This window comes from Cyrtonyx montezumae, unplaced genomic scaffold (genome assembly GCF_038088225.1).
Source record: "Cyrtonyx montezumae isolate F1298 unplaced genomic scaffold, pur_monq_1.0 scaffold_3, whole genome shotgun sequence".
Taxonomy (NCBI): Eukaryota; Metazoa; Chordata; class Aves; order Galliformes; family Odontophoridae; genus Cyrtonyx; species Cyrtonyx montezumae.
Window position 1 is genome coordinate 154,222,639 of NW_027072034.1, and position 26,162 is coordinate 154,248,800.

At 45.3% G+C, this 26,162-nt stretch overlaps 3 protein-coding genes across 4 annotated transcripts; 1 reads left to right on the forward strand and 2 right to left on the reverse strand.

The window, feature by feature from the left end:
• Positions 1-904: 904 nt before the first annotated feature.
• TMEM243 (transmembrane protein 243) lies at positions 905-6,187 on the reverse strand. 2 transcript variants are annotated; one of them, XM_065743713.1, is made up of 4 exons: positions 6,049-6,187; positions 3,845-3,895; positions 3,250-3,321; positions 905-1,588 (listed from the first exon to the last, which is right to left on the reverse strand). In XM_065743713.1, exons 1-4 carry the CDS (start codon positions 6,124-6,126, stop codon positions 1,466-1,468), a joined length of 324 nt encoding a protein of 107 aa, XP_065599785.1. In that variant the 5' UTR covers positions 6,127-6,187; the 3' UTR covers positions 905-1,465. The 2 variants fall into 2 exon arrangements, with proteins under 2 accessions (XP_065599785.1, XP_065599784.1); XM_065743712.1 differs by having other exon boundaries at positions 3,250-3,354.
• Positions 6,188-9,203: 3,016 nt separating this feature from the next.
• MEIG1 (meiosis/spermiogenesis associated 1) lies at positions 9,204-12,792 on the reverse strand. Its single transcript, XM_065741594.1, has 3 exons — positions 12,711-12,792; positions 11,426-11,588; positions 9,204-9,560 (listed from the first exon to the last, which is right to left on the reverse strand). The coding sequence occupies exons 2-3, from the start codon at positions 11,582-11,584 to the stop codon at positions 9,432-9,434; spliced, it is 288 nt and encodes a 95-aa protein (XP_065597666.1). The 5' UTR covers positions 11,585-11,588; positions 12,711-12,792; the 3' UTR covers positions 9,204-9,431.
• A 2,747-nt stretch (positions 12,793-15,539) lies between these two features.
• Positions 15,540-25,198, forward strand: DCLRE1C (DNA cross-link repair 1C). Its single transcript, XM_065743737.1, has 14 exons — positions 15,540-15,648; positions 15,738-15,789; positions 16,982-17,066; positions 17,946-18,005; positions 18,446-18,501; positions 19,109-19,210; positions 19,498-19,570; positions 19,730-19,870; positions 20,418-20,519; positions 21,067-21,203; positions 21,365-21,419; positions 22,500-22,588; positions 23,389-23,489; positions 24,216-25,198. The coding sequence occupies exons 1-14, from the start codon at positions 15,540-15,542 to the stop codon at positions 25,193-25,195; spliced, it is 2,142 nt and encodes a 713-aa protein (XP_065599809.1). The 3' UTR covers positions 25,196-25,198.
• The last annotated feature ends 964 nt before the right edge of the window (positions 25,199-26,162 follow it).

Below are 26,162 nucleotides of genomic sequence, written 5' to 3' on the forward strand. Positions count from 1 at the left end.
GACGACAGTGCACTTTTTCTGCTCAGGCCATTTACCTCATCTGTGAAGGCCTAGAGAGCAGCCAATAGAAGCCTGATGTACTACGGCCCAGCCAGTGTGTTCCAGTGTTCCCTGGAGGCAGTGCTCACTGCAGGAGCCACGTGGTCGGTTCTGATCTGACTTGTGCTGAACTGCACATCTCAAAAACTGCACGGAAGGCATCGACTGTGGACCACAGCCTCTTAGTGCCACAGCAAGAAATAGTTTGCACGTGTTTCGCGAAGAATGGGTGGCGATTTCTGCACTTACTGACTCTTGCAATATGTGGAGCAAGACTGTTACATTTCAGGAAGAAATGTGTTCCATCAAAGACTTCAGGGAGCATGGCAGCGTCATGAAGAAATGGTCTGTATTCCCATCTCATCTGGTTTATTAGTATGCCCCCAGCATAGGACTTCAGACAGATGCTTATGGGATTTGTTGGGTCTGCTTGTTCTCGAGTAGTCCGTTGCTGGCAGCGGATAGAACTCAGAAAGATCACATGGAAAATCTTTTTTGGTTTTTCCTTCATCACTACATGAAGCTGAATAAAAAGGGAAGGCCTGTGAGAAAGGGAAGCTTCTGGTACCTGCCAGCCTCTCCCTAAACTCTTGTGAAGGTTGCTGTGAGTCGGCTGCACGGTTTGGTCTCGCTGTTTACATGACACTACCAGCCACCTCTAGAGGTGATCTGTGCAGCAAGTGAGTGGATGGAGGTTGGTGTGGAGGTGGCAGAGTCTTGGAGAAGTAGCTCTGTGAGAACTTGGGCACAGAGCCCTGAGGCAAAGGAAGCCAATGAATTCCTACATTCAAGGATTGCAACAGACACCGGGCTGAGCAGCAGCCTGTGAGCTAGGGACTGAGGGAAAAAGCTATAAAGACTCGTGTATAAATTATTTTATTTATTTCTGTAATTAGCTCTTCATAATCAGGAGTTGGTCTTTTTTCAGTCTGTGGTTTTGTTAATGTGAAAAATAAGTTGTAGTTTCAAATGGTTGCCTAGGGAACAGAAGTAATTGTATATTCAGTTTAAACAAAATAAAGAGTATTTGTCTTATGTAACTGTAAGATGCCGTTTATTTATACCGCTACAGACCCTTGCAATGCTGCAGTTTATTCGTACAGTAATAAAAAAAATGCTTTTTTTTTCCAAAATGAAAAAGCTTGTGCCATTCAGAAACATCAGTACAACTGGAATGTTCATTAAGTGCAACAGTAGCTCTTCAAAAAAAAAGCAGAATGTCACAACTTATGGCAATAGTTCTCCCCAACAAGAGGGACATCACATATACATTCACATGAAAATCATGTACTGATTCGTCCTTGCTCGATCCGCTTCTTTCCTCTCAGGCTCACACTGTCCTCGTTGTATGTGTGAGGTAGAGCCAAGAGCTGAGCTGAAGGCATGCTGATCCGGCAGCGTCATCGCTGGGTGCTCCCAGTGCCTCTCATTTACCCACTTCATGGAAGTACAGGTTGGCACATATACATAACATGACGATAGAAAATAATATATAGTAAATTAGGCTCCGGAATTTAGGTTCCAGGTCTCCCTGTTGATACCAGTAGATCTAAAAGAAAGAACGAGTTCGTGTTAGATAAAATTCCAGCTCTTCTTCCAGGAAGAATCCTAGGAAACTTGCTGTAGAAACTGAACTGGCATCTTCTGGAGTTGGGTTGCTTTGGGCTCGTTTCTGTTTTGTTATTTTAACAACCCAGCTTTGTCCTGATGGAGAAAACTAAATGTAGAGCCCAGCAAGTTGTCTTAATAATTAAGATACTGCATTTTTGTTTTCCTTGAACACTTACGGAATTTACAAACAAGGATTTGTCAAGGTGGTTTCCTCCAAACAAAGCTGTCACTGGAACTAACGGATCTGTCCGGCTATGAAGACATGGGATGTCTTGTCACCTTTCTTGACACATCTGTCCATCTTAACATCCAGTCTTTTTCCTTATACCCAGATTTTCCTTGCTTGAGGAGTGTTTGTTTTTTAGGCGCTCAGACCTGTCCTGCAGCCAAGTCAGTGAGGACAAATGGAAGGTTTTGCCCTACACAATTTATCTTGGAGTGACAACCAGCCACAGACCCAAGTATTTCAGTGTCCTGCCCTTCTTTTCCCTGCAGTGATATTAAAGAAAACCTTGTGAATGACATCGGGATTTGCCTGCTGAAGATTCCTCCCCAAACTAGAAGCTGTTTTCGAGGCCCTACAAATGCAGATGGTCATCTGAGGCAAAATGACATTGATTTGAGGAATGGCACAACCCATGTTGCTGCAGCATAAGACTGTTGCAGTGCCACAGCTCACAGAAACAGCTGCTGCCGAAGTTTTACAACATCAATTACAGATCGTGCCTGCACTCTTCCTCAAGCAGCTGCTAATTAGCAGGAGTATGCTCGTTCCACAAACAGAAAATGAAACTGGAAATAACCCGACTGCAAAAGGATGAGTGGTCTTCAAGTTACCAAAAAGTAAGGTCAGCTGAGTTTTTGACTCATTCACAGTTCAAATTTTAAGGGGAGAGGTAACCTGTACATGGATCTCCTGGGAAGAGTCCAGTGGTGGGCTACAAAGATGGTAAAGGGCGTGGGACACCTCTCTTAGGAGAAGAGGCTGAGAGACCTGGGGCTGTTCAGCCTTGAGAAAAGAAAACTCAGAGGGGATCTGATCTGTGTCTATCAGTATATAAGGAGTGGGAGGGGAGGGACGAGGTTGGACTCTTCTCAGCAGTGTGTGGTGTGATAGGACGAGGGGAAATGGCCACAAACTGAACCATAAAAGTTCTGCACAAATGTGTGTGGGAACTCCTTCCCAGTGCAGTGATGGAGCACTGGCACAGCTGCACAGAGAGGTGGTGGGGTCTCCTCTGGAGATGTTCAGTATCTGCCTGGACGCCTACCTGTGCAACCTGGGCTAGGGAGCTGCTTTGGCAGGGGGTTGAACTCAGTGATCTCTAGAGGTCCCTTCCAACCCCTACAGTTCCGTGGTTCTGCTCCTCTTCCCTTTGTAAGAGGAGGAGTGGGGCAGTGTGAAAAGTCAACAGGAAGCATGTCTGAGTTGTGCAGTGTGACCTGGAGCTGGCGCTGGAAGAGGTGCATTACCCATGAGAGCAGTGAGAGCCCACCGGTCTCACAAGTGTAAGGAAGAAAAAAGCACCGTGTAAATCAGCCTTTATTCAGTTCCATCCAGTGACACATGAAAGCACGTGCAATAGGCGAGGTACTTACAAGTATGCCGGCAGAAATGCAACACAAGAAGATGCAGACAGCAAAAAATATATTCACAGGTTTTGGATGTAGCTGCGGGCAAAGAAAAGCACTGATCAGAGTGACCTGTAAGGAGGAAAACATGGACGGACATCAGCTCTGTGAAGATGAAAGGCTTTCGTGCTGCCTGAGCACCACAGCTGCCTGTCAGCTTCTCACTGACCCTTATCAACCCCAAGTGACCATCAGCCCCACCAGGGTGAGACGTGAAGACCAAGGGAGCCAGCAGACCACACGTGGAAGCCAGCCTTCCCAAAAGCCAACCTAATGGATTCTTCCTAGCCCATCCCTGCCTCCTGCCATAGAACCAACACTCCATGGTGGTGGTTGGTTTGTCTTGCAAGTGTGAGGAAGGCACGGATTGAGACAGCACAATCAGTCCTATAACGTCATGCTGGCAAAGCTTCAGAAAGCTGTGAAGCAACCAAGACACAGGCGTGTAAGGGACATTTGCACTTGAAAACTCAAGGATGGGCTGTCTGGGGGCACTGGCTGAAGGGAGGCAGCTGGTTTATCACCTACAGGAGACACGAAGCATGGGACATGGGATACTTACTACAAGCAGCACGAACGTCAGGCCACCAGCAACTAGGTTGATGATCTTGTCCTAAAGAGGAGAGGAGAATTACACACACGCCAAAGTGCACATAAAGCAGACCCACAGCACTGATCAGTGAGCATTCCTGTTATCAAAAAAATGCCTGTTTTAGCCTCAGTGCCTGAGTGTGACAGCACGATCATAGAGTCTGAGTTGAAAAGGACCCTTAAAGGCCATGAAGTGCAACCCCATGCAAGAACAGGGACACCCACTGCTGACCAGGCTGCTCTGAGCACCACCCAGCCTGACCCTGAGTGTCTCAGGTTGGAGAGGGGAAACAGAACCTGCATTCAGGCACCAGCAGCAGAACACTACTTCATGGCACCGGTCCCTGTGGGTCAGGGTTTCCCGTGAGTGCTGAAATTTTCCAAGCAGGCCACCAGTGGAACAAGGTACTTCAGGTTACAGAGATTAGAGGCACTGATCCTGAAATCCCAGGCTTGGCAGAGCAGCAAGAGGCTGTGCTCCTCGTGGCCACTTCAGCCCCGGGCAGCTTAGCACAGTAAAAAGGTTAAAAATACACAAGCAGAGGCCGAGACATCTAAAGGGGATTGGGGATGGTGGAGCCTTTCACCTCCAGGCCACGTCCCAGAGCAGTGATGGGCAGTTTCCAACAAGCAGCACCGTGTGCTGCCCCAGGGAGACTTTCCTTTAGGATCTGCATCACTTTACATGGGGACTGGCTGACCATAGGGATTCTCCATCCCCGGAGGTGCTCAAGGCCAGGCCGGATGAGGCCCTGGGCAACCTCAACTGGTGGGGGGGCAACGTGAGCAGCTTCCAGTTTTAATTTCACCTTCCAGAAATGCCACTCCTGCGATGCTTTGCCTCCCATCACATCGCTGCTCCTGTCTTCATTTTGCACTGAGTCGCACCCAGCGCTGCATCCGTATAACGGCAGCGGAATCTCTGTCTCTTCCATAAAGCTGCACCTCGGGGCTGCCCCTATCACCCCAAAGCCCATTCTGCAGACCTCCATGGTCCTCTGAGCCCATTACAGCACAGCAGCACCATGCTTGTAGAACACCTCAGGCTGGTAAGGACCCATAAGGATCATTAAGCCCAATTCCTGGCTCCTCGGGACCACCTAAAATCTAAACCTTGTGTCTGAGAGCATGGACCAAATGCTCCTCAACCTCTGTGCCCGGGCTGCTCTGGGCAGCCTGTTCCATGTCCACCTTTCCCTAACACCCCCTGACGCTCCCTCCCTTGACACAGCTCCACGCCGTTCCCTCAGGTCCCATCACTGCCACCATCCCGTGGGCCAAGGCCACCTCCTTCCCTGCCCTGTCCCCGCTCCCCATCCCTACAGAGATCACAGCATCCAAAAATCCACAGCAGCCCCATCTGCCGCATGCTGCTCCTCCAAACCCAATCCCGTCCCGAGCCACGGTCAGCTCTGACTCGGAGCAGTCCCAGCTCCGGACCCCTCCAGCATTTGTTCCTAAGCAACCCTGGGCATTCCTAAGGCACCATTCAGCGCCAGCACAGAGATCCTTTGTCCGGCGCTGCCACGGATACTGGGATTTGTTCTTCGGCTCTATGATGAATTTGGGGTTCGCTTAATCTAGAGGAATCCCTGCCTGTCCCAAAGCCCCAGCCCAGGTCCGGCCCAGCAGTGCACGCTCATCCATCCATCCCAAAATCCTCCCCCCCCACCCCCCCCAAGATCTGTCCGGTCAGTTTCTGGCTCGGGGTTTGCTATCTGAGCAGCACACTTTATCTCGCAGGGACTCCTCAGGAGGGAGGATTTTGTCGTTCTGCGCATTGAAGGGCGGTGTTGTTTTGGTTTTTTCTTCTCAGAATCGGGGTCCGCTTTTCTTCCTTTCCGGGGCAGCTTCGCAGTCGCTTCTTTCGCTTTCTGCCGCTGTCCCGAGGGCGCGGGGGGGGGGGGGGGGGCGGGAAGGGGGGGGGGGGGGGGGGAGATAGTCCTCGTTATATGAGGCTGTTGTTCTCCGCGGGACGTCATTATCGGGGTACTTTACCGCTGCAATTTCACGGGGTTTATTTTTCTGTCGCCTTTGATATATATATATATATAAATACATTTATTTATTTTTAAAGCGGGAATTCCCTATTGGGGCTCTTTCTCCCCCTCCTCCAGCAAAGCGCAACCCCCCCCCCCCCCCACACACACACACACACCCGGCCGCAGCCCTCACCCTGGTCGAGGTCTCCCCGAACAGCGGGCGGTTGTCCGGCCCTCCCGTGCCGTAGCTCCGGGCGGCGAAGCCCTCCATGGCGGGGGGGCGCTGAGGCAGCGCGGGCGGGGCGCGCCCTCATGCTGCGCTCCGGGCCCCGCTCCGCTCCGCCGCCCGCAGCGCCGCCCCCGCTCCCGGCCCGGCCCCACGCACACGCACACACACACACACACACACGCACACACACAGGCACACGCGCGGTGCTGTGTCGCGCTGTGTTATGGTTTGTTGGGTTTGGTTTTGTTGGTTTTTTGTTGGTTTTTTTTTTGTAATTATTTTATTTTATTCATTTCCATTTCATTTTATTTCGATTACATCGTTTTGCTCTCTTCCATTCCCTTCCATTCCACTGTTTTTCTATTTTGCTTCTGTTCTGTTCTATTCTATTCTATTTCTATTCCTCCATCCCATCTCGTCCCACTCCATTCTGTTCCACCCTATTCCATCCCATCCCATCCCATCCCATCCCATCCCACCCCCCCCCACTCCATCGTATCTTGTTCCATCTCATCCCACCCTATTCCATTTACCCCACCCCATCCCATCTCATCGCATCCTTATTCCATCTGATGTCATCCAATCCTATCCCATCTCATCCCACCCTATCCCATTCCACCCCACCCTACTCCATCCCATTTCATCCTGTCCTATTCAATCCCATCTCATCCAATCCTGTCACATCCTGTCCCACTCCTCCCACCCCACTCCATCCCACCCCACCCCATTCCATCCCATCTCATCCCACTCCATCCTATCTCATCTCATCCCATCCCACTTCATCCTACCCCATTCCATCCTATGTCATCCCATCTCATTGCACCCTATTCCACCCCATCCCATCTCATCCCACCCTATCCCATTCCCCCCATCCCATCTCATCCCACCCTATCCCATTCCCCCCATCCCATCTCATCCCCTCCAATCCCATCCCACCCCACTCCATCCCACCCCACTCCATCCTATCTCATCTCATCTCATGAAGTAGCTCCATGGGAGTGGTTATTGCTGGAGCAGACATTTGTGGCAGTGGATCTGATTCACATCTATAAATATCTAAGGAGCGGGAGGCAAAGGGACGAGGCCGGACTCTTCTCAGCAGCGTGTGCTGATAGGACAAGGGGAAATGGCCACAAACTGAAGCATGGCAACTTCTGCACAAATGTGTGTGGGAACTCCTTCCCAGTGCAGTGACGGAGCACTGGCACAGCTGCACAGAGAGGTGGTGGGGTCTCCTTCTCTGGAGAAGTCGCCACTCTTGGGAGCTCCCCAGCTCCCGAGCCAGTGCAACCGGGCACTGCTATTGCAAAACGCTTCAGCCATGGGAGGTGGAGGCGGTGCTGGCGCTCGGAGCACACGCTGTGTACACAGGGCCCACGCCCTCTTGGTCTCCACTCGGCCTCTCCCCTCTCGCGGTCACTGCGTTTGAAGACCAAAGCACCGCGGCTTCAAAGATGAAAGAGAAGCTCAAGCATGACCGAGGGTTCTCAGAGCCCGCCTCTGTCCCCAGCTGAAGTGCTGGGTGGGAGTCAGAAGAATCACCCCCAGCCCTCAGGCGTTCGCTCCCACGCTCGCTGGGTGGTGAAGAAGGGTCTGGTGGAGGGCTCTTCATGTCATCAGAAAATAAATCCCACAGGTTGAGCGAGAGCTCTTGACCTATGGCAATGTGACCGTTAGTGGTGCGTTGGTATTTCAGCTCTCGGATGTGCGTCTGAGCTCTGCCCAGATCAATGCCTTGGGCTGGGCAGGTCTGGCTGGAGTCAGCACCGCATCGCTGGAGGACAGCGTGTGTTGTGTGCTGCAAGAGGCGGCACTTAAAATGCATTTTCTGCGCTCTCACACCCACGGCCAGAGCTCCAGCATCACGAATCCCACTGGCATCATGAATCTGAGCACAAGCTCAGCCTGTGCTGCGGTTTCAGTTTTCTCTCCACCATCCACGGAGCTCAGCTTTCACTGTCTATCAAAGTTGAAGTCTCCCTCGGGCAGTGAGACCATGCCTCCAGCCCTGGCACATGGGCTAATTATAAAATCGTAGAATCACAGAATCATTCAAGTTGGAAAAGACCACTGAGATCACCTGGCCAGTGACAAAAATCAGCACCTTTTTATCCTATGTGATGCAGGGACTGTGGGAGCCACGAGGCAGTCAGCAGAGGGAGATGTGGGCTCACGGATGCAGCCCCATCCTGTGGCATTCCTGCTGGCTTTGCCATCTACTCCCAATCACGAAAGCTTCTGAGTGGCTTCCACATGTTAATCCAGTGCACTTAATACAAATGCAGGCTAAAAATCTCCGTGTCATCTAACTAAGGTGGCCACACCACTGCCACCTGTTGTCAACAAGATCTTTTGAATATCGTGTCTATACTGCTTACTGCGACCCTCTGCTTTTGCATCTTGCCTTAGTTTCAAGTGAAAAACAACCCTAAGATATATTCCAGAGCACACTGCCATGAATAACGTCCTCCTGCCAAAATCTAAATCCATGCCTAAGAGATGTTAGACCACCCTCTGCTGTAGTCTAGAGACAGGAGATATTGACATATTTTGTTAACGATGTGAGATGGTTTATTGGTTGATGGCTAAGGGCCTCAGGAAATTGGGATGATGAGGCAAAGCAAAAGAACAAGCACTTAACAGACAGAAATCCTGACCCGCTGGTGTGAACAAAGACAGAAACAAACTTGGTGGGTTGCCCTCATTAATAAGATAAGAAGTGGCATGTGGGAATGCTTATTCCAGCAGGGTTGTATCGGATCAAGGACTTCCAAATGAGGAAACAATCAAAAGAAACAGACCTGGTCAGTCTCAGTGATTGATAAGGAAACTGGGAGTGTGAGAATGTTTATTTGAGCAGAGCTGTTTGATGGAGGACTCCTACATTGGGTTGCTAAGGGAAACGCTAAGCCAACATACTGGGCAATGGAGCTGACAAAACAATAACTAAATAAACAGCAAACTAAAACAATCAAGTTTTCAGCTCGTTACTGCAGCTCCTCTCCACGGGCACTTCAGTTAACCTTTCAGACTTGCTTGGAGCTTCACAGTCTTTAATTACACCCAGTGACCACGGCTGACATTAGCCGGTGTCGACACGTTGATAAGAGTAAAGATTAATGAGCCCCCTTATAATGGACTTTGCACAGGGTCAAACCAAATACACCAAGTCCCTTTGCAACTTTTTATCTTTCTGATATCAAATTATTTGGAACAGGTTCTTTATTCCCCTTCTACCCAAGAATGACATTTATACTTTAAACACCAGCTTGTACAAATCTCATTTATTTATCGATCCTAACAGAAAGATTTATACAAAAATATACAAACTTTGGTATCTAGTAAAATTAGTATACATAAACTTTCACTTTATGAACATCTTTGTCTTTGCATTCTCTTTGCTTGTTGTAATAATGGAAGGTATTGTCCTTTCTCTGAAGCTTCTTAACAAATCCAGTTTCTGGCCAACACTCTACCTACAAATAAAATGAAAGGAACTGGAACAAGTTTGCACTGAGTGCTGTTTGTAGAGAACATGAGGTATACATCTATGGGACAACAACACTGAAACGGAACATACTTCGCATTACTTTGCTTAAATATTAAAGAAGATGGAGAGCAAGATGTTAGAAATCAGTTTTCTTGTCTGGTATAAATAATTTTTTGGTCAGAGAAGTCCAGGAACGAGCAGGATTAGTCCTGCAGGAAGCCAGCATCATCATGGTGCTGTTCAGTACTCATTATGTGAAGCTCTGAACATACAAGTGCTCAAGCCTAAGAGACTTATGGCTTTGATAGCTATCTCCAGCTTGATCAACTGTGATTACTTCTCATCAGCCTGAACCTTAAGAATCAATTAATAAAAATCCCATCTCTCCTCCAGGCAGAGCTGACAATAGGATATTAAACTAGAGCATTCCAGAAGTGGTAGTTTTGTTCTGTGTTACTTTGGCACACAGCTGAGTTATGTGTGTTCTCTGTCGAAAGATGAGAGCTTTACCATTTGTTACAGCTACGCTGTAATTGCATCATTAATCATAACTGCACTATGGAAGCACAGTATGGAGTAAATAGTGACATTTAGAAATGTGTAAGTGCAAAAAGAACCACCACTAGATCCTGGCAAGTTCAAACAGAACACGCACTTCAAATCAGCGTAACGCTCCTCAACTTTTATGAGGGTTTAATTGTGTGTGGTTATACACTGCAATAAATCTTGAACAGGCTGATCCTACCACACTAATTGCAGCATCTATGAAGGTTAAGATCTTTTAAAATTGTGTGTTTCGTATTACACATGCTGCTTTGGAAGACCAGTTACAGAAATTCAATACAGGCAACACGTTGTTTGCTCTATTAACCTCTGTTGCTCTTTTGAATCCCAAGAAACTACTGAATATCTTCTGTTATTCATGACCTCATTTGATGTGTTAGGGAGCATTGCCACCAGCTGTAACAAGGACAAGATGAGGTCCTAGATGGCTCTGTTGACAAATGCCTACGATACAACTTCCTTTACCACAGTTGCCATTGAACATTTCCACTTTGTACAGTTAAAACAGAAACCAAATTCTGAGTGAGCGTGATGTTTGATCACTCTACAATGCAACAGCACAGGACTGAGCTCCTGGACAATGAATGTGTCTTTACAGAGAGTTTACAGTTTTTAAGCTTTGTATTGGACTGCTGAATCATGGCCTGATCCTCTGACTGATCACCTGAGGTGAGCACTGAGTCAGCTGCAGGAGCACAGGTGAAGGCAATGCACCTGTGTGACCAGAAGGGGTGGAGTCTGGCTCCACCTCTCCCAGACCCCATTTAAGGGCTGACCACAACTGGGGAAGGATCTCTTCCAGTGAGCCTCAAAGTTCCAGTGAGCCTCAACTGTCAGTGACAGGTGAACCTTTCCTAATTTACTGGTTGTCTTTATACCATCTGGATAAGCCATATAAAAACATACCATCCACCGTTCATTATTTTGTGTGGGTACTATTCTTTTGGGGAATTCACTCTATAACCTTTATAGTCCTCTCCCAAAATGGAATGAGTCTTTTGGATGATAGCTACATCTATTCTAAGAAATCCAGATAATATTTCCAAATGTGTAAGAGATGGGGAACAAAAACAGGCTGGATTGTGATTCTGTTGGTTTTGGTTTTTTACTTCTGTAAAATAAATTTCTCTGCATGGTTAATAATTGCATAAGAATTCCAGTCAGATCTGTGAGAAAAAAACCAAACTATATCAGAAACTAGTATAATGACAGGAACTAACAGGCACCTTCATTTTTATTTAATAGTTTAGAACATGAAACAGGAATTCAATGTAATAACTCTCTTACCGTGTCAACTTGTTTTACGTGTTTATATTCAGCTTCATCTCTGTATCCAGCTTGCTGGAATCTGTACAAGTTCTCTACCTCATCTGACCATTTTTTGGCATGACATATGGATTTTGGCTTGATGTCAGGTTTAGTCGTGACTGCAGAAACTTCAGACATTTTCCTGAAATTAGAGGTTTTGAAAATGAAGTGGAGAAGACAAAAGCAAGTTCATAGGTTCATTAGGTTGGAAAGGACCTACAAAATCATCTAGTCCAACCATCCTCCTATCACTATCCCTACCCAACTACTAAATCAAATCCCTTAGCACCTCATCTAAACGCTTCTTGAACAGCGCTAGGGATGGTGCCTCAACCACCTCCCTAGGCAGGCCATTCCAGTGCCTGACCACTCTTTCAGAGAAAAAATATTTCCTCAGGTCTAATCTAAATCTTCCCCAGCGCAACTTGTGGCCATTCCCTCTCGTACAGTCATTATTTATCAGGGAGAAGAGGCCCACCCCCTCCTCACCACAACCCCCCTTCAGGAAGTGGTAGAGTGCAATAAGGTCTCCTCTGAGCCTCCTCTTCTCCAGACTAAACAATCCCAGCTCCCTCAGCCGCTCCTCATAAGACTTGTGCTCCAGACCCCTCACCAGTTTGTGATGTTGTTAGAATGGAATAAATTGATGGGTAAAACAGAAGTAAAAAAAAATAAAGTATGGCCAGTATAATGTCTTCCTCTCAAAGTCTGAGGTTAAAAAAGAAAAAAAAATCATTGTAAGTAATCAGAATAAAATAGTTGATCTTAAACAAACCTGTGGCACCCATACTTAGAATCATAGAATCACTCAGGTTGGAAAAGACCTTAAAGATCATGGAGTCCATCTACAACCTTACCATACTACCCTAACTCCATCAACCCTAATTCTCTATCTAGGAAACAGTTACCATGATATTTTTGCCACCCCAAGCTAACAGTGCTGTCTAAAATCTACTGGTGCATACTGGTACATAAAAAATAATAATAAAAAAAAGAAAACCCAGAAATAGTTTCTAGTTTCACACCTTTGTAGTCACTGCCCACTTGAGACAGGAAGCTTTTCAGGTTTTTCTTTCCTCCTACTGAAGGAGCATCAAAATGGCAAACAAAAATGAAGAAGTGAGCTGTTACAAAGAAATGTTTGGAATAGGTGAGGAATGAAGGAAGAAATGCACTGCCAGTCGTATGGCCGCAGTGGAGACAACAAAGTATTGGTTCCAATAAATAAGTTGGATGGGGTAAGAAGGAAAGGCATACAGCCTACCAGAATTCATCCTAGTCAATGCTTGCCCACCCAGAACTTGTACTGATGCTTCTGACTCCCTCCACACAAAGTAACATTTCCTTACTCAGCAAGTTCCAGTGTCAACTAAGAGCTTGAAAAGTTGAATGCTGGTGTTTTATCCAATGCACAGATGTTTTTCATCAATTGAGAAGAGCAGTAAAGAAAACAAATGTCACACTGCAGCTCACACTTCCTTAGGAAGATGATATCAAGAATTGCTATCTTAATGTGGAAACTGAAATCTCCATCTCTGTCATCCAGTGTATGAACCATTAGGAATGAAAGGACCGTTCATCCCTTGCTGCACGTGCTTTGTTAAAGCTCAATTAAAATTATGCACAAAGTCTCTCTTCTAGCAACACTGATCTATTTCTTGTGTTTCAGCTCTTCAAACATAAAGTAGCAAGAGTTCTGCAGCTCTTATTGGTCTTTTGTAATTGAAGGCAGCCATTTAGTAATAATAATTAAAAAAAATAGTTTTCACACCCAGTTATGAGGTGCCAGATACAAATTATGTGCTCAGCATATATCCTTATTATAGATCTTCAACGTAGCCTTGGAAAATATTTATCTCAAGATAGTTCTTTAGGCCCTTGCTGCTAAGGGCCCTTTTGTAGCCATTACAGAACTTTCCATGTGCTGTTTATGCTAGAAAGCTGCTGTCAGTCTAGGACTTGAGAAAGACCATGCTATAAGTAACGGCATTAGATCTTAAATTCATAATAGTTCAGCACATATTAGGCATCCTAAGATAAGTTACATGTTACTGGGCTTAAGCTCTTCTTTAGAGGATGTGCTGAATTCATCTGATGAGTGTGGTTCTTCAAGACATCTGGCTATGCTTGGCATTTCCTGCCTCAGTATTATTGTGGATTGCTTTTCCACAGGTCTTCTTGCTCAATAACATGTCACATAAAGTGCTAGATTGGTGATTGAAATCACCAATATATATACAACTTGACATTTTTAGGCTGATATTTAAACCCTTTAGGAATTGCACTATTTTGTCCGCTGCAGTTCCCCTGAGTTGGAAGCACAGAGCTGGTCCCATTGTACAAGAGCACAAGGTGAACCATACTCCAGACAGTCTACACTTCAGTGAAAAGACAGCAGGCAGGTATAGGTAAGTGAAAGAATGCAAGACAGTGGTAAGCAAACATAATTCTACAAAATACTAGAGTTTTTTATGCTAAGAGTAGCTTTGAACAGTGAAGGGGACTTTCATAAAACAACGTTTGCCTACTCTTAATTCAGAGGAAATGGAAAGATTCTACATACCTCTGTTTCAGCTTTGAGAAAAGATTTTTTAGGTCAATGACAGCTTAATTTCAATGGAATCCAAACCAGCCTGGGCCTGCGTATGTTATTTCCTTAACGCCTATACAAGCCAGCATTCACAGGGCCTATCTGGGGTCCTAGAAGAGTCAGTGAGATATCTCCAATGATTTCAACAGACCTTACAGGAGAACCTTTGAATTTTCCTAAGTGTTCAGGCAGGTGTCAAGGCCCTGGCCTGGTATTACCCTGACTGAACAAGATCTTGGAATGGATGAGGTTGGCAGTGACCTCTGGGTCTATCTGCTCAAGCAGGGATACCCAGAGCAGGGTATCCCAAATCACATCTAAGCAGCTTCTGAAGATCTCCAAGGAGGGGGAATCCATAAACTCTCTGGGCAAGCTGTGCCAGTGCTCTACCACCTGCATAGTATAGTTGTGTTTTATTTATTCATTTATTTATTTTCAGAAAGTTTTTTCTTATTTTCCTGTGCTTCAGTGTCACCAAGAACGTGAAATAACTACTGGACATATGGAAAATTGTCAGATGAGACAGATAACCAGTGTAAAGGGCTAATACTTGAAAGATATGTGAATGCAGGTGTATTTATAGTGAGCTGTCCACACCTTGCAAGTAAACCTCAGTCCTGATGAGCTTGAAGAGGGAAAATAAAACCAACAGTCTGTATAATTCATGTTGATATAAGTGCTGTCTGTAGGTGCCAGTGAATGCGTTGCTTTCAGCCTGTGTATGTATACAGGCAGTATATGTGAGAATGTGCACACTTACTGGGAATATTACCCTCATATGCCAGCTGCCTATTGGGAAATGAAACACAGCAGCCAGCTTCTTTGTCACTGCAACAGCAGAATTCTGTGTTATTTGAAGTCTTTGGTGCCTGGCTTCCCTGAACAACATTAAGCACCACCAGAAGCTGAGAAGGTACAAGTAACTCACGACTTACTTCTTCCAAATTACTGAAGCTGTGTGGTATTTGCCTCTCGTTAAATCAGTTGCTCCGCAATGCTTCTTTCCCCAAGTTCCCTCCTTCTGTTTCCTTAACATTCACAACGGAAAAGAACACAACTTCTGCAACATAAGACTGCATTTATCAGTGACCACCAGCAGCAGAGACAAAACGCCCACAACAATCCTTGTGCACACAGACACCAAGGCAGAGCAAAGCTCCCACCACGATACAAATCCTGCAGGGCAGCCCAGCCCCGAGCGACACAACAGGACGCCCCAAAACAAAACCCCTAACCCCTTCACCGCCACCACGAACGGCTTCCCCCCCCGTCCTACCCCGCCCCATCACCACACGGCCCGCTCCCACATCTTCAGACACCTCAGCTCCCACCTGCCCGGGGATGGCGGCACCGCGCTGTTGCTAGGCAACCACTCGCCGCGGTTGCCACCCTTTTAACTCCTTGCTCCCGCCTCCATCGCGCCGTGCGTCCGATTGATTGGCTGACAGTAAAAGAGCTCGCCTCCCGATTGGCCGAAGCTTTCCGGAAGCGGAAGCGGCCGCCATGAGCCGTTTCGGGGGCCGGCTGCGCGAGTACCCGCAGCTGTCCATCGACCGCTTCGACCACGACAACCTGCGCGCGCGCGCCTACTTCCTGTCGCACTGCCACAAGGGTGAGCCCCTCCCCCCTCCCCCCCCCCACGCACCTTCCCGCCCTTCTCCATGGCGACCGCTCTGTGACCGCCGTGCCGTTTCTCCTCAGATCACATGAAGGGGCTGAGGGCGCCCGCCCTGAGGAGGAGGCTGCAGGGCAGGTACTGAGAGGGGGGGGGGGGGACTAACGGGAACGCCCTACGGATGTGAGGGATAACGTCTTTTCTATGGGAGAGGCTGTGGGGTCTCCCTCTCTGGAGATTCTCAAGACCTTGTGGGTTTTTCACTGTTCAAATCTCCTGCTGGTTCTGCTTGCTGGCGCTCTGGTGCTTGCTTGGTTTCCGCTTGGCAGCTCTCATCTTGCTGCTCAAGGTGCTGAGGTGGTGCACGCTTTGGCCAGTCTTGTCCTTGAGGTGGAGAATTAGGGAGATGTTGGCCTCAGTGGCTTAAAAGTCAGTAGCCAGATGGTGAAAGTGGTTTAGAAATCATGCTCTGAAAGGGAAGAACTGAATTCTGGATCTTAATCCTTCTTAAGCTCAGCTGAGCGAGTGTTAGGGTTCTGATCTCTGACTGTAGGTGGTCTATCCTGCCTTTCTCTTACTCACAAGAGCAGCCTCTGTTCACATATGTGATGTTGAGGCACTCATAAAAATATGAGTCTTTCACAACTTCAGACCTTCTCATGTCTATTTCACTGACTCATAAAAGCTGTGAAGATTTTGCTTTGGTTCTAACCAAGGACGATCTGTGAGTGAAAGCAGTTTGACTCACACTGAAGTTTATGCCCCTTTAATAACTGTGTAGAGCTGTGTCACGTGGGAAGGCTGTTAGGTGGTGCTGACAACAGGGCACAGCCCATTGCTTGTGCTCGTGAGCTCTGACTGCTCCTTACCAGCAGAGAGCTGAGCACTGCTTTAATAGGTGTCTTCGTATGGAGACTTGCACTCTCTGTTTTAGCAACAGCTGTCTTCACACAGACTGCCTGTTCTGTGGGTTTGTAATCCTCCTGAAGGCATGAATTCTTTGGAGGAGTGCAGCACAGCAGTGAAAGCAGTTCAGCAATTGAACATGCAGATAACTGAGTTTCAGTGCTTGGGTAGGTTCCTAGGCTCTGTTACATTTGTTAGAGTGAATGTCACATCTCCTCAAACACAAGCTAAGAATCTCTTTGATCACCAGGTCTCTGTGTACTGTGCAAAAGCCAGATCTTTGTAGAATCTATTCTGTGTTCTGCAGACTGTCCCAGGTGCCCAGTCCACATGTGTCCCAGGACAGTGCATCTTTAGATTGCTCCTTGCCTCTGCTTAAAAAGAACGTGAATAAAAACACTGTTTTTTCTTCTTTTTCTTACAGCTTAAAAGTTAAATTATATTGTTCACCAGTAACTAAGGAATTGCTGTTGACTAACTCAAAGTACAAGTTTTGGGAGAATCACGTTGTAAGTTATTTTTTGTTTTTTAATTTTGAAATGCTGAATGGCTTGAATTGTTAGTATAAAATGCTTTTTGACATGCACATCTGTGTTTTGGAGCTATTTGGAAGTCTGACTGTGGTCTGATTGATGAGCATTTTTGTTTGTGGTGGAGAAGCCGTATGTTCCCAGGTTCTGTGAGTACCTGCTGAATGCCTCTCTTGGAACTGCCCAGAAATTTGGGATGGGGTGTTCTGTGGATCCAGTCGTGCAGTAAAACCTGCACTGAGCTGAGCAGGCCGCTCAGCTGAGAAGCTGGAGGTCAGACCTAGAGAGGTGATGATGGGAGCCTTTCACTTTGGCTTTTTCTTGGCAAAACAGCCGTATACAGATATGGTCAGAGGGGCACAGAGCGTGTATGTTGGAGGACTCTGAGTTAGCACAGATCATGTGAAAACAGGGAGACTAATTGCCACCTGTAGGTTAATCTCCTTTATACGAGCACAGGAATGCGTGATGTATGCAATTGATGAACTCTGCTTCTGGTAATAGGGAACAGCAAGGAGAAGTTGAGCTGCAGCATGAAGACCTGTCCTTGTAGGATCACTGGTGTGCTCTGGGGCTGGGGAGTTAGCTTTTCAGTTATCTAAGAACAAGGTATGTGGTCCCTCCAGAGAAGTGTAAGTGCTTACTGTTCAGAGTCCAGCGTAGCTTTGTAAGCATGTGCACACTGATTGAGGTATCTCTGTTTCATTTTTAGAAGTCAGCTTTTTTTATCCACTGGAAGTAGAAATGTATGACTTCGTATGGGACGTGAGCTTAATTTGCCTATTTGGATATGGAATCCTCATCAAACATGAGCCATGTTCATTAAATCGTGCAATGCATATATTCACTTTGTTGCAGGTTGCACTGGAAGTTGAAACTCCTACTCAGATTTCTTTAGTAGATGAAACAACCGGTGAGGTAAGTTACCAAAACAAAAAAAAAAAAAAAGAAGAAAAATGGTATGTTTTAATGGACAGTAAGGTTTATCTGTGACTCCAAAAGTGGACAAGCTATTTTTAAACTGTATGTTCTCCCTCTTTCCTCCAGAATTTGTAGCCACGTGAATTCTTCTCTGCTTTTCTTCTTATCAGAGTGCTTTTTCTGATTGCGTCTTTCCACTGTATCAGTGATCTCAAGTTGACACATTCTTTCATCAGCACCAATATTCAGTCATCTCTTCTGCCATGAAAGGATGGTTGTTGCTCTCCAGGGCTTGCTGGAATGTGAAGGGATTCTGTTTTCACTCAAAATCAACGTGAAGCAAACAAGTGGCTGCGGAGAGCTGCTTTTGCTGTGTCAGAGCAAGTACCAATAGTACTCGTTCCAGTGTGAAAATAATGCAAACCCCTCTGTTGCAGAAAGAAGATATAGAGGTGACACTTCTGCCAGCTGGCCACTGTCCAGGATCAGTCATGTATGTCCTATTCTATTCAATATTCAAAGTGTTTCTGCCTGGAGATTTGTCCGACAAAGTTGTCAATAAATACTATGGTTGTGGATGGTTTTGTTTGTCCTAACTGGAAAGGACTACTGAATCTAAGATTCTTACGTAAATGTTATGCTGTTGTTGTAGGGCTAATAGTTTCAGTCAGGGTTTAGAAAACCCCTGTACTGGCCGGGGTCTTTCTGCACAGAAGTCTGCTCCCTTGGTATGGCAGAGAGCTTTTTTTCCATGCCCATAAAGAACAAGTTTCTTGACTACAACTGTACTTAAAAATGGCATACAGTACTGTGTCTCAGAATGAATCCTCTGCTTACTGGGGATGATGTTAAAGAGCATGCCCAGGTTTCTGATACAGAGATCTAAAGAAGTCGTTTGGATTCAGTAGTTAGCTGGGTTATCCCAGAGACACTGACTCTGAATTGTTGGGTTTGCCTGAAATTATTCTGGGAAAAAGTTGAGCCCTGTATTTCTGTTACACTGTGTTCTGGTCACACAGATATATCCGAGTGAAGCAACAAAGCAACACCTGACAGTTAATACTTTTTACTGAGTTTGATTGAAGTGTTTCTGTTCACAGGTTTCTGTTTCAAGGTGAAAATGGCACTGTGCTATATACTGGGGATTTCAGGCTTGCAAAAGGAGAAGCAGCCAGAATGGAGCTTTTGCATTCAGGAACCAGGTATGAGAAAAAGCATCTGTGTTTCAATTCAGTTCCTGGTGAGCATGGGCTATCTGTGGGATTTAGAATCAATACAAGATCATATGGACATGGACAATTTGGGAACTGTATAATTTTTTTTATGTTGAATTGAATATATTTACAGTAAGGAGTTCAGTTACAAGCTTCTTTTGACTTGCCCTTTGTAATAAAGGGGAAGAATTGCATCCTTTTTCAAGAGAGAGCAAGTAGTATATCTTTTTGCTGCGATGCATTGCTCACTCTGATACTGCATTTCTTTCTTTCAGAGTAAAAGACATCCAGAGTGTTTATTTGGACACCACTTTTTGTGATCCCAAATTTTATCACATACCAAGCAGGGTAAGTCTAAATACACTGCGGAAGGCTCTAAAGCCATTAATTAATTAATGAGTCATTTTTTAGTAGATCTTGAAAATGCGACGTGGTATTGCCTGTCAAATCATAGTTCTTCATGAATGTCTTCTAAGACAAATCCCATTGTTTTTCTGAACTTTTCAGGAGGAGTGTTTGAATGGGATCTTAGAGTTAGTGCGAAGCTGGACCTCGCTCAGTCGCTACCACGTTGTGTGGCTGAATTGCAAAGCTGCTTATGGATATGAGTATTTGTTCATAAACCTCAGTGAGGAACTTGGAATCAAGGTAACGCTCCATCATTGTTTTCAGACAAAACCTGAGTAATAGTTATGAACTGAAGTGGAAATGGCTGTTAAGAGAACTACTGTATGTGATAGGTGTGCTTAAGAAAAGCTACAGTTGTGCTCAGAAATTAATTAACCACTTAGTTTTAGTGTGTGACATCTACTGGAACAGCTAGACTCTCCAGGGAGAAGTTAATCCTCGTTTTTCAAGTTCAGCATTTACCTCTCTTTTATATCTTGTAAAATTCTCCCCATTTGCACATGACATAAATAGCAGATGCATTCTAATTTTCTCTGAAGAATCACAGAGTTGTAGGTGTTGGAAGGGACCTCCAGAGATCATAGCTACTGAGTTCTCTGTAGCACAGGAGGTACATTCTCTTTCCTCTCTATATCCAAGACACTTCCTCACTTGGTATTTAACTAATAATATAGTACTCATTAATAAATCCCTACTGGCATTTAGTGAGGGCAGAACTACATCTGTAAAGCTGCAGTTTGGCAAATGCATTCAGCCAATTAAGAGTAAACTTTGCCTTTTATTTTAGGTGCACGTGAACAAGCTTGATATGTTCAAAAATATGCCAGAAATCCTCTACCACATAACTACAGATCGATACACTCAGATTCATGCCTGTCGACATCCTAAGGTACACATAACTTTGGAAAGCTTTTTCTAGCCTTGCCATGATTGTAGATGTTTTGCTGCTATCATGCTTGGCACAAATAGTTGCTTGATGCAGTAGAAAATGAGAATTTTAGCAGGTTAAGGCTTTTTTTTTTTCCTTTTGATTAGTATGAATAATAGCTGATGTTAGAAATAGTTGAATTGTATTTTGAAACTTGTTAACTGAAGCAAGACAAAGAGCAGATTAAATCAGTCATTATTCATTTTTATATATCAAGACCAGCATGTATGATGGCTCCTGCAGCCACGCGCTGTGTGCTTGTAGTTTGTGTCCTTCCCTTTCTCTGAAGCTGAAGGCTGCAACTTGAAAGAGTGCAGGTAGAACTGTAGGTGGCACTGGGTCTTTGGTCTTTAATTTGCTTTGTCAGCTATGAAAGCAGAATGCAACAGAGAAGAGATGGCGTTCAGTAGAGCTGGAAGCTGACGCTTTAGCCTGGCTGGGTACTGTGTGGCTTCATTTCTTGGGGAAAATATCCAGATTGGACTTGATTTTATTTTCCATTTGACAGGACGATGACTGCTTTCGAGGGAACAGGCTGCCCTGTGGAATCAGTTGCCAAAATGGAACTCCCTTGCGTGTCATTAGCATCAAACCCTCCACTATGTGGTTTGGAGAAAGGATCAAGAAAACCAACGTAATAGTAAGGTGGGCATTAGGCCGTACAGAAATCTATGGCAGGTGTGTGTTTTGCCAGGTTTTGTGTAACTGAATCTCAAAATGGACTGTTTTGGACTGAATTAGTCTTGCCTCTGTTGAGTGAGCTTGAAAACTAGCTATCTAATTGTGTGCCTCTTTTCTTTTTGTAGGACTGGAGAGAGTACATACCGAGCTTGTTTCTCTTTCCACTCTTCATACAGTGAGGTTTGTATACTTGTAGCACTGAGTAGACTGATTGTTCTGGAGTGGAGGATGAAAATTATATAAAACAAACGAACAAGCAAAGTCTTCAATAATAACACATAAGGCGACAGGGAGTCCTGGTTGTTGGAGATGGATATCTCCAAGCTGGCAATGTTTTGATTTGGCTACAGAACGTAGTATGGTAGGGCAGGATTACAAACCTTTTTTCTCTCTGCTTGAAGTATGTGTCACCACTGTTATTGTTTTGCTTGCTTTCCTATTTTAGATTAAGCATACCACAGTTACACAGTAAAGCTTCTTGGCATTGGGCTTTTCAGTATGACGTTTATCTGCTGTGACTTGGTTTTGGGCAGCTTTCACTTTCCTTTGTCCACAGTTTTGAATAGATTTTTTTCTCCCATTGTAGCTGCCACTGTTACTCTTCTTTTTGTGTTAAAAGTTGAAGCGAAATTGGCCGTGGTAGCATCATCTTTAGAATCGTGCACGTTCGTTTAATGTGACTCAATCCAGTTCTTAAAGTACTTCTCTCATGAGCTGAGCTGAAGCTGGATTGGAGCTAAGGTTTGCATGTACAAAACGGAGGTTGTTCAGAGCTTGAGGAGGGCGGTCCTGTTTTCAACATCCCACATAGTAATTTTCTCTGCCTTACAGAACTTTAAATGTCAGCACCAAGTAGTATATATGCGGCAGCTGTGCTGGCAGAGTGTGGCAGGCAGTATTTTGTGACTAAGTCCAGTAGGAAGAACGCAAGGCTGATAAGGTGTGCAGTAGATGGATGGTGAAGCACCGTGTCACATTCCCTAGGAGCTTGCTGGAGTCATTGTTGCTGGCTTCTCTGATGTTTTCTGTCGTGGTGATTGCGTAGTTGATGCTGTGAGGTGGTTAGGTGAGACTGAATTCTTAGCATCCTTTTCTAGACCTGCACTTTTTTGTTACACCTTTGTATTGTTTGACTTACGGGGCATACTGTTCTTTGTATCTGAGTACTGGAGTGCACTTACTGTGTCCGTGCAGATTTTAAGTGGAATTATTAACCATTGGTGCAACTTGTTAAACTGCTTCTCCTTTGCTTCGATTTAGATTAAGGATTTTCTGAGCTATATCTGTCCTGTGAACGTGTATCCCAACGTACTGCCAGTGGGTGGCTCAGAAGACAAAGTTGTGGAAATGTAAGTGACAGCTGGCTCGTGAGTGGAGCTGACCCGTGTCCATGTGAGGATCGCAGCTATCCCAAGTCCCAGCCTTCCAAACAGGCCAATGCCTTTTACTTAACTCTTCTGATAATGCCCTTTTGTTCATCTATATTCAGCTCTCTGAAAACTTTCTTAGTTTTAGTTCTATGTATAGAGGCTTTTTTGATAACTATTTTTGCGTGGCATCTGAAGATCCCTTTGTCCCACTTTCTTTATTCTCGACCTATTCCTGCTTGCCAGCGCTGTTCCTGGGATGTTTCTGAGACAGAATTTCTTTGGGCACTTGAACTCCTGGTCTGTCCAAGCACCCCTGCACGGTACCACACAGGGCTGTAGTCACGTGCTGCTAAAGGTCTTGGCAGCTTAATTCTTTCATGGAGTAGAATAGTAGTGATATTACTCAATCTGATCAAAATGAGGACTTGTTTCTTTGCTCCTTTTTTTGTCTTTTTCCTTAATAGGAAAGGAGATCCTTTGCAATAATTGAATAAAGCCGCAGTCAGATTTTCAGCCCTGCCATCTTGCCTTCTCTAAACAAGGGCCTAAAAGATAGTTTCCAAATGCTGTACATGTTAAGGTAAAGAAATAAAAATGAAAGAATTTTTTTTTTTTGGTAGCATTTTAATCTGTCTCAGCTCACCGAAGTGTTAACCTTTTCCCTGGCTACTGCTGCATTTGGTTTAACACTTCTGCTGCAGTATCAGTGTCAACAGCTTTCCTTTCGTGCCTGGAAATATCTGCTGCATTCTAAATGCTGATTTCTTGGTTTGCCTCAGATTACAGCCATTGTGCAGATCTTACAGGAGGAACGCAGAGCCCAGGTACAAGCCCTTAGGAACACTGAGGAGAGCCTGCAAAAGAACCTTATCTGACACAGGTAAGAAGTTCAGATAGTGGTACCATCCCTAAAGGGAAATCAAACAGTAAATGGAGCTGCCAGAAGCCATGGCACTTGTGTATGAATCAAGAGAAGTACAGATAGAAAACAGAAATAGAAATTAAATGAAGTTAGGTGTCTAGAGGACGATAGTAAAGTGTGTTTAATTGCAATCTTAAACTGTACTTAACGGCCTTGTGTGTTTTTAGAAGCGTTCATAGAACCACAGAATGGCCTGGGTTAAAACAGACCTCAAAGATCATCCAGTTTCAAGCCCCCTGCCATGGGCAGGGTCTGCAACCACTAGAGCAGGCTGCCCAGAGCCACATCCACATCTAGGTGCTTTATAGCCACTAATAACACACAGCCTGCTTTCTTTAAACAGCATCTTTCGCTGATGTATTTCTTTTCCTTTAAGTATGTGATCTGGCAAATAATGGCTCTGAGGGTTCTGTTTAAGTGCAGTCACTGCTCCAACACAATGCTGACCTTAAGGCTGCAGTCAGTGCAGAAGGCTCTGACAGAATTCAGTAACACTGTGGGGAACGAAAGCCAAACTATAGAATTAACTGCTGCGGATTGTAAGGTACGAAGGTATCAGGCAAGGTAAGCATGGCCACTGAAGTCCTCCTAAGCTTCCATTTGAGTTAAATAACATTTTCTCTTATTAGTAACTTTTGCTTTCAATGAATTTCTTCTTTATTATTATTTAAATTTCCTTGACAGATGAAGATGAGCTCTTTGATACAGAACTGACCTCCACAAGGCTTAAGGCTGCAAAATGTCAGGGAGAGGAAAGTAAGCCATCCAAAACAGCACAATGTGAAAGTGCTGGAAGAAACACGAAGGAGAGCACAGAAAGCTACACAGCAAACACAGCTTACACCTCTCTCAAGGTAGACTTCGTGGACTGTGAGGAGTCAAATGATGATGACGATGATGATGATGATGGTGACAAAGAGGAAGATTCCGAAAAAAACAGAGCTCAGGTTCTGTCCCATGAGGCAGATGGCAGTTCCACAGCAAACTGCAATGGGACGCCTGGCAACCAACCCGAGCCCAGTGCTGATATCCCTCGCTGGGACATGTTTTTTAAGTGTAACAAAGGAGATGAGAGCTCTGAAAATGAGGACAACTTCCCATCTTCAGCAGATGCTGGTGGGTCCCAGTCACTCTTCAGTGATTCCGATGGAGTGAGTGACTCAACTCACATCTCCTCCCAGAACTCTTCTCAGTCCACACACATATCGGAGCAAGGGAGCCAGGGCTGGGATAGCCAAACGGACACGGTTCTCATTACCTCCCAAGAGAGAAGTGCTGCTGACTTCAGCTGCTTCGCCAGAGGTGGTAGCAGAACAGCGGTGCTATCGCACGAGGCTCCCAAGGACAGCCAAGCTGACAACAGTAGGTGGAAGCCGCTTGGCCAAAATCAGTCCTGTGCTCCTGATGTCATCTGTGACTTGAAAAGCGAAGACTGTGAGAAAGGTGCAGACGCTGGCACTGCTCAAGATCTGCTGGTGGAGATAGGTGACAGTTCCAGGACTCCTGACCTAGAGCTGAAAAGGGACTCTCAGAGCTCTTCTGACTTCGAAATTCCCTTAACTCCAGATGCTGAAATACCTCAAAGAGAGAAACTGTACTACCTGTATAGGAAGCTAGCAGCAGGTGAAAGCATAATGAGAAAAAATTCCCCTGAAAAGAGGTAGAACCGATGATATGATAATAGTGAAATTGTTCTTTAAACTTGAAAGCATTCTTCTCTTTATTATTTGCATTTATGCGAATCTATGCCATTTTTTGTACTGCAGTCTGGGTAACTTTGTTCTTCTTTCCATGAAATACTGAAAGAAGTTTGTAGCCTTGTTCAGGAGCACACGTTCTACCTCCTAAGGCTTGCTTCTCCAGGGCTGTAACTGGATGGAAAACAAACCAAACGAAGCTAGGGCTGGAACGCTAAGCTAAGTTTAGTGTGTTCTTTTATCATGAGCTTTAAGAGTTTGCCTTTTAATACAATGCCACACTTTGAGCTGTGTGGGGAGGAGTGCAGCATCTGCCCTAACGACCATGCAAGCACTGAAACGAGCTGTGCTTCAGCTTCCCCGAGTCCCAGCTTCTCACTGTGGTTATTTTAAAGAAGTGCAGAACAGGTGAGGCGACGACAGTGGTGTTTTTGTAAAACTGATCTCCCTCCAAGCAGAGCAGGTACCACATCTCATCGCCTGTGCTTTAAATAGAGCTCGCCACCGCCAGCTTGTCGTTAGCTCCTTTATGTTTTGTTCTCAGCTGTTTTTCAGCTACTTGATGAAATGTCACACAGCAGTGCCTTGCCCTGCAGGACTGAGTCATAGCAGGTTCATTCCTGATGCTATCCTAGACGGGTTATGCTACCCAGGGCACTTCTGTTACCAAATTCCACCATCTCTGCAACATCCCACTGACTTTCCTGAATTTAGCCACATTCAGATCTATTGCTTTACTTGAAGAAAGAAATTCCCTGTGCACGTTTGCCATCGAAACTAAAGTTTAGCCAAAATTCTCTTCAGCTTCTACAGTGGAGTTGCAGCTTTGGGTTTCTGTTCGATTTTGATACTTTTAAGATAAAAGATCCATACAATTAGCAGTAACCTCTGAATTTCTGTATCCCTAAAGCCTAAGTAAAAATGCTTCCAGCAC